At 29.9% G+C, this 11,051-nt stretch overlaps 1 protein-coding gene across 1 annotated transcript in view; it reads left to right on the forward strand.

Annotated features, from left to right (window-relative positions):
• LOC106460852 (NHP2-like protein 1) overlaps positions 1-10,657 on the forward strand; it is a 12,470-nt gene extending 1,813 nt beyond the window's left edge. The window contains exons 2-5 of the mRNA XM_013920597.2: positions 2,653-2,770; positions 4,353-4,456; positions 5,202-5,235; positions 5,740-10,657. Of these exons, the coding sequence (XP_013776051.1) occupies positions 2,653-2,770; positions 4,353-4,456; positions 5,202-5,235; positions 5,740-5,864 (381 nt within the window). The 3' untranslated portion in view covers positions 5,865-10,657. The remainder of the gene's footprint in view (positions 1-2,652; positions 2,771-4,352; positions 4,457-5,201; positions 5,236-5,739) is intronic.
• The last annotated feature ends 394 nt before the right edge of the window (positions 10,658-11,051 follow it).

Raw genomic sequence — 11,051 nt, forward strand, 5'->3', positions numbered from 1 at the left:
AGGAAAGACATTGAATTGTGGGAAAGGATTCAGAGAAAGGTTACTAGAATGGTGCCTGGGATGGAGGGGTTGTCAAATGACGAGAGGCTGAAATCTCTCAAATTGTTTTCTCTTGAAAAAAGAAGAGTTGGTGGGGGGTCTGATTGAGGTGTTTAAGATTGTAAAGGGAAATGATAGTGTTTATGTATCATCTTTTTTTTATATTTAACAATGAGAATAGTAAGACTAGGGGACACATAAATTTTTGCAAGGTAGGAGTCACCTTCAGCTAAGACAGTTTTATTTTTCTAAAAGGGTGGTTGGCCTTTGGAATGGGTTGCCTTCAGATGTTGTAGAGGCAGTAAATTTAAGTGAGTTTAAGAAAAAGCTTGATAAGTATATGAATGAAAAGGGCTTGGTTGAAAATTTTTTATTATTATTTTTTTAATCATTTTAATTTAGTTTTGAGGATTGAACAGCCGAGATGGACCAATAGGTCCCATGTTATCCCAAAATATTATCTTATGTTATGAGTGTATGTACTGTAGTGTATGCAGACATGCTGGTTAGAAAAAACAAACTGCATAAAAAATTTTTAAAATGTGCCTTCCACCCACCAAAGAAAAGTTTATTGTAACATTGCACAAAGCCTAGTATACTTGAATGACTGTGAATGTAAAGAAAGTTGTTTTTATAATTTTTTTTTTATAATTTATGGGAAACTTAAACTACTCAAAGTGTAAGTAAAATGGCAGTGCTGGGGTGGGCCATGTACCCAAAATTTCATTCTGGCCCACCCAAGTTCATTCTATGTAATGTGGTTTAAAAATCATGTCAGTTTTTAAAAAATCACGTTTTTTTTTTAAGAAACTAAGAATAATCTACTTGGGTGAAACAAATGTGTTTGCCATATTAACTTTCCTGTAACTTGTAAATTCATATCTATGATGACCCACACAAAAGCTCCACTGCCCCCTTCCCCCCAAGGGAGAAGAGCTGGAGCCAAGTCTGAAATATAAGTGAACTGGTTAGTAACAGGAGAATGTATTGGTTTTAATTATGCAAGATAAATTTCCTTCAGTATGGCTAGGATCCCAAGAAGCTGTATCTACATTGGGATAAAGCATCAATCCATAGCAATGTCTTCTCCAAATCATGGAGCTTAAACCAGTGTTCATGCAACCACTCTCCAATGAACCTGTGAAGTTTACTAACTGCATTCTCATGGACTTGGTACTCTTGCTCTAGACATTGGCTGGTAAGCTGATGAACATATACTATGGAATATCTGTGGACACTTTATCAAAATGTGTGGTCTAGAATAGTCCATAGTCCAAGAAAATACTTAAAATTTGCTTTATGAAAACTTCATTGACTCTGTGATTACATATGGCACAAATTACTTGTGTATAAGTATAGATATATTAACCATATATGAGATACTTATGTAAAATACTGTGAAAATTTTAATGAGTTTAGCAGAGAAAATGTAATAATTTATAACGTGTAATATTTCAGTATCATAGAAATGGCAAAACAAATATTTTTAAATTAAGATTGTAATAAATAAACATACATATATACATGTAATATGCTGTCACTGAAAGAGACTGCAATACAATTTTGCAGTCATAAAGATTATTGAATGGAAAATTTAAATTTTTTACACCATGATATAATAAAAGGTAAATTAAAGATAAGAATTTAGTCCAATTGTTCAGCTGTAAGGATGTATATAAAAAACAAGTGTATGTGTAAAAAATCCAAGAAAGAGAAAGCAAGGAAGTGTACTTACTAAAGAAAAACAGAAAGAAAAGTGGTAGGAAGAGCAATTAGATCTGAGATTAACTTAAAGAAAGTTTGAATTTAAAATTAAAAAGATAATTGTAACCTTATGTAAGACTTTTGTGAGGCGTCATTTTAGATAGCATGAGTATGTTTGCAATTTTGTTCTCTATGTAGACACACAGAATATCAACATGCTCAAGTTAGAGGTGCAATAATAAATATTACCTGGTTTATGAAATTGTATTTACAAAGAAAAGGATAATGACTGGAAGATGGTTTCTCTGGAATTGAGAAAAACTTGAAGTGGCTTGATTCAAATGTTTAAAATTGTTAAAGGCTTGGATCATCTGCTTATGGCCTGTAGCAAATTGTTTGAGTGGTGGACTGAAAAGGTTAGAAATATACATTGAATATTATTAGGGTAATATGTTTGATCCAGACTTGCTGTTAGACAAAATATTCCTCTGTTACAGATGCAAATATTTAGAATGCTTTATCTAATGATGTGGTGTGTGTGTGTTGTTAAATTTCTTAAAATTTTCTAGGATAGGATGTATATGGATTTTATTACTCAAAGTTAAGTAAGGATGCAGAATAATATATCATCAAGAAGGGTTTTTGCCCAGAACATTGATTGGAGTAAACTATTTATATATAACTTTGGTACTTATTTGTGTTTTTCATTCTTTTTAAAGAAATATTTGATCAGATAGATTTGAATGGTTATCTTTAGTTTTAGTTTTGATGGGTTAAAACTTCTGTTCCTTGCTCTCTGAACATCAAAGATATCTGTATATTTTGTGTTTGTATCCATTTGACCAATACATTTTTCTACTTTTACATTAATATTTACCATTTCTGTATCTAATATGTTTTTCCTTGAAGGCTGAAGAAGTGAACCCCAAAGCTTATCCTCTTGCTGATGCAACCCTTACAACAAAAATTTTAAACATAGTTCAACAAGCATCTAATTATAAACAGCTCAAGAAAGGAGCTAATGAAGGTAAAAACTGAAAATTAATGTTATAAATAAAGACATGCTCAGTGAATAATGTAAGTAAAAGATCATCCTTTGGGTTAAAGATGTTTTCAGATATGTAATTTAAAAAAAAAATGTAATGTATGATTGGCGTTGTAATTTTATTTTTCATTGCTGAGGTATATGTATAAATTTTTTTTTTGACATTCAAATATTTAAGTGACAAGTTTAGTAGTTAAATTTAAATTCTGAAGCACCTAAGTGCCCAAGTATTTTTTTTATCAGCTGATGGCAAAAATTAGTAAAGATTTTTTATGTAGTACATTAGAATTGCATATGAATATGATAATACAGGTACAGTTGTTAAACAATAATAAGAAAAGGGTGTGTGATATTGCAAAAACTTTATATTGGTAACTAATCACAGTAGGTTTCAAAATAGTCCACTTGTTAATGTGTTTTTTCTTTACTCCTGCATTTAGTATAATTAAAACTTGCATATTGTTTTAGCACTGAGGAGTACAATGACAATGTTGGTTACATTTAAGTGAGAAAATAAATCATTATGGCAATTTTAAGTAATAAACCATCTTATTTTACATCACGTTTTTTATCACTGGATATTGATAAAATGTCAAGCCTTAAATTAACTTTAAAATAAAAAGGTATGCAAAAGGAATTTTTTTTTATGTGACTTGATTTGATAGTGCAATATTTTTGTAAGGTTTTCCAAAGACTGTGTTACTCTTGATGATTTATATCAAGGCTTTTTTGCTGTATATATAAACATTGCTGCATTTATCTTTATCAATTAAAACTTCCATAAAGATTTTTACTAAAACACTGCTATAAAATATATATGTATATGAAAACTATCATTCTTTTCACAGGCTGCTAAGATTTGCTGTCTGTCAAAACTCGTTGGTTAATTGTCACATTAGGCTTTATTTAGTTTCTAGAAAAAAAATCATTCAGTGAAATTTTAAATGTAAAAGGTGTTCTTTTTCAAAAAACAAACATCTTTCTCTTTGAGGTAATTTAATAGTAGATAGTGAGGAAACACTTCAAAATTATTCCCCCAAAAAACATGCACTTGTAATGAAGAAAATTTTCAATATTATAATTTTTAGGATATATATATATATCTTATATATCAATAGCTATCATGCTGCAATAACGAATGTAACGAAGTTTGCAAAATTTGTGTCCAAGCTTCTAAAATAATAATTAGATTCATATTAACAGTAATTTAAAAAAAAATATTTTATAGCTGAGGAATAATATTTTATGGAAAATAAATTGTTACAGTTGGAAGTGAGCTTTCCCAGGTTTTAAATTATAAATTTATAATTTTGTGCAAATGAATGCTGTAAGCATTCAGTATTTGTTTTTCTTTAAGTAATGTGTTTAATAAACTCATCAACAATGAGAAAAGAAGCCTTAATATATTTACATATCTATATAACAGTAAACTATGGTTCAATGAGAGTAATAGTGAGATGCATTTTATAGTGTACTTTTCCTCCTTAGAAACTTGTTATTAACTTACTCTTGTACAAGGTTTGTAGAGAAGTTATAGATACTTCTGATGTACATATATTTATAGCCACCAAGACATTAAATCGAGGTTTGGCGGAGATCATTGTTATGGCTGCTGATGCTGTGCCACTTGAAATTTTACTACACTTGCCACTGTTGTGTGAAGATAAGGTATAACTTATTGTTTTGTTATTTGTAATACAGAAGATCAGTACAATAAATTGAAATAATTTGGGACTCACACCATTTTATTACAGTCCATGTTGCCACATTCGGTTATGTTCTATCTAACAACTGTACATCTTTATAATAACCCTCCATCATAGTTTCTATTGCTAAATACTCCATTGTAAAGCTTTCACATCTTTATGACCTGAGAGTATGAATATTTTGAAACAGAAAGGGCTAATACTTACCCTTCCTAAAAGTAAGTGATCAGTTGTAAATAGCATCACATAACCTACAAAATGACAAACATTGTCAAAATGTAGTTATGATATATTCCATTCCAATGTGACTATGTATTGGCTGTGACTTGCTGATTTGCATGTCATAAATTGTTTTTATTTAAGATGAAAATGAGATTGTTGTTGTTTTGTTTTTTGAATGTTGGATCGTAGATTTGCAATGTTTTAAGTAGATATTTTCATCATGACAATTCCTATATTTTTATCAAGAGAGACTGTTAGAAAAAATTTAAACTAAATGTTTGCATGATGACTGTACATTTCACACAGACATTAATGTAGCTTGTGTATCTCTTCAGTGAGCATGTGTGAATGATCTGGTTGTATTATAATAAACTAATTTATGTTGAGTCAAGCTAGATAATATCTGCAAAGTTGTAGTATCCTATATTTCTAGATATCCTTTTTACTATGTGCATTTTTAACAGTGTTTCTTTTCTATTTTTCAGAATGTTCCATATATATTTGTAAAGTCTAAGCATGGTGAGTGATGTTTGCAATTTTTAAATCTATTATATGGTAGTACTGAACCAGGTTGTGGAAAGTAAAATTTCTTGCTATTTTCATAAATTAACTACAGTTGTTATATGGTGTGTTATAGTAAACTTTAAAAATTTGCTTTCTATGTATGTGCTATTTTACACACCTATGTTGTCATACAAAAATCTAATTCAAACAAACATAATTATTTGTTTCATTTACCTTATGTTTTAATAGACATTTATATATTCCTTTTATAAATTCATTTATATACATCTTCATGAAAATTTATGTTTTATTTATTAAATATAGTTTTTGAGAAAAAACTAGTTTGGGTCTGCTTCTGCATAGATTTTGGTGGACAGTTAACTTTATTTTCCTGTATCATAAATTCTAAATATGGCTTATATTTTTCTGTTGCAAAATTAATACTTTTAGCAGAGGTACTTTGATTTTTGACAAGTAGATCAAATTTAAATTTGTAACAGTGTTTATGCTTTTCTTCAGCTCTTGGACGAGCTAGTGGTGTATCTCGACCAGTCATAGCCTGTTCAGTTACTATCAATGAAGGATCGCAGTTGAAGCCTCAAATACAAGTTTTGCAACAAGAAATTGAGAAGTTGTTGGTGTGAAACATAAACTTGTTTTTCTTGCACTATATTTTCTTGGGAATTTAATTTCAGTATTGTAAACTGACAGTGTTTTTTTTATGTCGTGGTAAAAGATTTTTTTGTCATTACATCATAATCATTCCACTTATGGACAACATATTTCAGTAAATAAAGGAATGAAATAATATTTCACTAATCAGTTACATAAAATAATACATTGTCTACACAATTTTTCAGGTAGTGCCTTATTTCTTTTTTTATAATATTATATTTTGAATTTGAATGTTGCAAAGAAAAAGGTACTTGTATATAGTACATAGAAAAGCACATAGATTAGTATAACAGTCATGGTTTTCAGAATAGTTAGTAATTTTACTTCAAAATTGAAAAGAGTAAAATACTTTATGTTGTATGTGTGCAAGTAGTAACCTTATTCACTGAAGGTTACCAGCCAAAGAGAAATAAGGAAAATTCTGAAATTGCCACAATAGAAAGTGCACTCTATGCTACAGAAGTACAATTCAACCAATAATGTGATCAATTTGAATGGCAGAGGGGGGAAAAATCATAATAAAGTGACAAGAATGAGTCATTTTTGTCAAGGTCAGAAGAAACAGACATGTGAGTGCTTTAGATATTGTGCAGGAACTAGTTGAACACTATGGTATTAGGATGTCAGTACAAAGAGTACAAAATAGATTAAAAGAGAAGGGATTTGATGGGAAGATTGCTAGAAAGAAGCCCTTCATTAATATAGTCAACAAGAAGAAAAGATTAGCTTTATTAAGAAATATCTCCAAATGCCAGAAGTTTTAGCCAAAATTATTTGGTCTGATGAGTCTAAATTTAATATATTTATTTGGTGGAAAAAAAAAGTGAACCGGATAAAAGAATGGTCTCCACTGCCACCAGGTCTCAATCCTATTGAACATTTGTAGGATGAACTAGATTACGTAACAAAGAGAAGATCTGTTAAATCTTCTAAGGATGAATTATGGAGATACCTGAAGGATATGGAAAAGCATTGAACTAGACACTTGCAAAAAGTTTGTTTCTCTTATGAAAAGAGGTTTGCAAGCTGTTATTGAAGCAGAAGGAGTTCCCACTAAGTACTGAAAATGTCAACAAATAAAATAATAAACAATAATTATAAATGAACATTTAATTGACTGAATAAATTTTTGAACACATCTGGCAAACAATGTTTATTTAAAAATATTTTTATAGGAGAGAGAAAGTGTTTGAATTTCATTTACAAGTTGCATGAATATGTACTAAATATGAAAAATAGTTTTTCTTTGCAACAGTCACATTCAGTATAAAAGATTACAAAAGAATAAGAAATGTGGCACTTCCTGAATAATTCTTGTAGAAACTAAATGGGGTAAACTGTCCATCATATGTTTTAATTTTTACTTTTTTTTAAAGTTGAAGGTAGCTAAAAACTGAAAGATGAAACTAGGTTTTGTGACAACTAGGTTTAACATTAAATAAAAACTACCGCTCAACTGAAGGAAATATAACTTTCACAGCAAGTTTAATGTAGAAGTTTTAATTTAAAAAAAAGTATACTTCATATCATCATTTAACATTTTATGGTATAATTGACCAAGACCAAATAAAGTCCTGAAAAATAAAACATTTACAATTTCTTACAGATTTTGAATTAGTCATGTTATTGTAAAAAAGAATATGCAGCAAAGGTTTTAAGCAGGTTTAAAGGAAATTCAATTTAAATTGTAACAGTTGTGAATTTCACCATATTTAATACTGCTACCTACTGAAGACTTTTCTATTGGGGCTTAAAACTCATAAGAATAACATGGTTTAACAAAGGAAACATTTTAATAGTTTCATTTATAAAAATCTTCTAATCGTTGAGTTTTAAGCACATAAATAATTAGTATTTGCAAACCTTAGTCAGATATGCTAATATATGCAAATGCAAAATGTGTTGGTTTGTAAGTTCAATATCAGTGAACTAATTAAAGTTAAAAAAAAAGACTTTTGATCCAAACATTTAATTTTTTGAATCATAGATCTTCCTTCATCAAAGGAGAACTATGTGTTTTTACGGAGAATGGTAATACTTTTAACAGGTTCCTAGAGAGAAAAAGAGACTAGTAATAATTCTGTAAAAAGAACTATTGAAACTAACAGTTCTTGGGACTGTAAATATGAAACTTATCTCATTAACTTTAGAAAATATCAAACCACAGTAATTTAAACAAAAATGAAAACTTTTTTAGGAAACTTAAGCATAAAAGCTTTTTACTTTTACTACAATAAACATAAGACATTTCAAACTTCTAGTTTTGCAAATATACAAAGCTTATGAAATGTTTGTGGAAAAATGGCTCATATGTATCAACCTACAAATATTATGTTACATTATTTGTATTAAAGCATGGTACGAAGGTATCAAGTATAAGTAGTATGATATATATGTATGCATGTGTATGTTTTAAGCTCTAAAGAAAAAGAAGCAATTATATCATATTTCAAAGAAATAGCAATTTTAAAAATAATTCTAAAATAACATTTTCTTTATAATACCCAAGCATTCCAGTTTTAAGAAATGATAAAAAGTATGCTTATTTTAGAGATCCAGTACATACATGTTCCCTATGTATGTCATAAATGTTTGACATTTTTCACATACCTGATTGACTTTTGGTTAGTTTGGTTGTGGAGTTTTGTACCAAGATAGTTCAGGGCTAAATGTGCTAGCTGTTCCTAATTTTGAAGTATACACTAGAGAAAAGGTAGTTAGTGAACACCACCAACGTTTGGACTACTTTTTACCAATAAATAGTGGGAATGACTTTCACATTATAATGCTCCAATGGCTGAAAGGGTGATCATGTTCATAAGGGTTTGATCCTGCAGATTGCAAGTTAAGTGCCCTGACCACCAGCCCATGCTAGGCAGAATTTTATTGAAAGGAACTAACACTAGTGTCTTAGATATTTAGCAATGAATGTTACACACTTGATCAATACTTCAAAGTTTTAATTTTAATTACAAAAATATGCTGGTGGTCATAATAATTGCAAGTTCAATTACTAAGTAAGTCCATTTAGAATATTCATTATTTTTACTTCAGGGAAGAATTCTGTTATCTAGTTTTTTTTTCATAATTTGAAATGGAAAGTCTGCAATGTTCTCTCACTGGCCACTTTATTGAGAAGCTCCTATCATATCAATAAGCCCTTTCAAACAGCAGGCTCTGCAAATTGAATTGAGCACACTGTGTTGCACTTGGTTACAAGAGATCTATGGAACCATGTCTGCAGCAATATTTTAGTTATTGAGGCAAGAATTTGTCCAAGTTCTAGTGAAAGGGGATCATCTGTCAGATATATCCATCCCTAAGACAGTATTACTGATTAGAAATTCAAAGATGAGTGTGTCTACAGTGTATCAGATCCAATTGGCCAAAACAAACAAAACTCTTAAATGGAAATGTGGACAAAAGGGTCAAAGTAGAATATAGAGGATTCTGTGGAGTTCTATAAATTTGTGGTGGAAAAAGTATCATATTTATTCGACATTGGGAAAAACTACATAATATTAACCCAAACTATGTGTAGGTTGTTGTATTTTATGTTATACATCAACCAATGACCTCCGTATGACTGATATCAGTATTCAATAGGAAATTGAGGTTGCAGTGGTAGCTAAGAGAGATGAGAATGGACTGTTAATAATAGAGTCCTGATTTATCCTGTTTTGCATGGGTAGGAAGACTATGGCAGAAATATCATAAGGCTTTGGATCCAACTTGTATGGTGCCTACAGTTCAGGCTATAGGTAGAAATATAATGGTGTGGGGATGTATGATTAATACTGTAGGGATACCTAATCCTTCTGGTAGGTTGGGTAAACTACAGAGCTTACCTGAGCTTTGTAGTTAATCAGGTTCTTCCCACTGTACGGTGGCTTTTTTTAGGGTGATAATGAAATATTCCTCCTTGTGGAATAGTTCAGGGTTGGCTCCTGACACATGATATTGACTTCAGACATATTTCCATGCTGGTTTGATTGTTGGAGCTAAATCCTATTGAACATTTATGGGATGAGCTGGAACATCAGATTCTGTGCTAACATCTCCTTATGTTAACAATAAGTCTGTTAAGTGTTGTATTGTTGGAATCTATGCCATTTAAATTGTTTTGTTTTCAGAGCCAAAGGAAGCATAACCAAATATCGAGGGGATTCCAAATAAAGTAACCAGTATGTATACTGTCTGTCTAATAAGTTTTTCCAATATTTTGCTGTTTTCTATTTTTAATTTATGGAAGCTGAGTTTCTATCTTCATTTAAGAATCATACAGTTATCTAAGTCCTTTGTCCAAAACTGTCTTTGACTTTGTTATGAAACAGTGGACTGTAATGATAGAAACTTTGGAGCTACTGAAATTACCTTGAAACTGTAGATTTAATCCCTTAACAACAGAAATAGATACAAAACTGTGTTCTAATGCTAAATAAATTTGTAAATAGACAAATTTTATGATTCTATCTAAAACCTTGGCCATCTTGTTGTACATAATCTGTCTGACAGTTGTAGAGATCATAAATTATTTTAGGATATTTTCAAAGGATTCCTGAAGTTTTGAATACCAAACAATAAGAATGATATTAAAGTAAGTATAAAGCTGATATTGTTAGGGATAGATAGAGACTGAATAATTTCATGGTTGAAGCAATTTGTGTGTTTGTAAGAATATCAATGCATCATTTTACATTTTCTCTTTTATGGGCACTGCTGATAAGTAGTTTGTTTACGATTTACTAATACTCATGTGAAAGCAAAGAAATATGCAGTTGAAGTATCATAAGTAGTTTTATTTTGTAGATGTGTAAGTAAATATGTTTGGTTTTTAGTTGGTACTGGATTATTAACTTGCAGTGAACTTCTTTATTTTGTTTTTTATATGATGTATTAGAATAAAAGAGGTTAATATATATATATATACTCGAGGTATTTATGCTTTTTTTGCTTTTAATTTTTCATAAAAATTTGATTTAGTGTAAAATACATACATAAAAATTGTTTCCAACCTAGAGAATTATTAAATTTCAATAATTGCTAATAGTCTAGTATAAATTTCTAAGCTTGAACTCCATTGATTAAGTTAAGAACTGTTTTGTTATAGAACTTTGTGAGCTAGCACAAATACTATGATCTTAAATTCTAATATA

The sequence above is a fragment of the Limulus polyphemus genome, unplaced genomic scaffold, assembly GCF_000517525.1.
Source record: "Limulus polyphemus unplaced genomic scaffold, Limulus_polyphemus-2.1.2 Scaffold848, whole genome shotgun sequence".
NCBI classification, from domain to species: domain Eukaryota; kingdom Metazoa; phylum Arthropoda; class Merostomata; order Xiphosura; family Limulidae; genus Limulus; species Limulus polyphemus.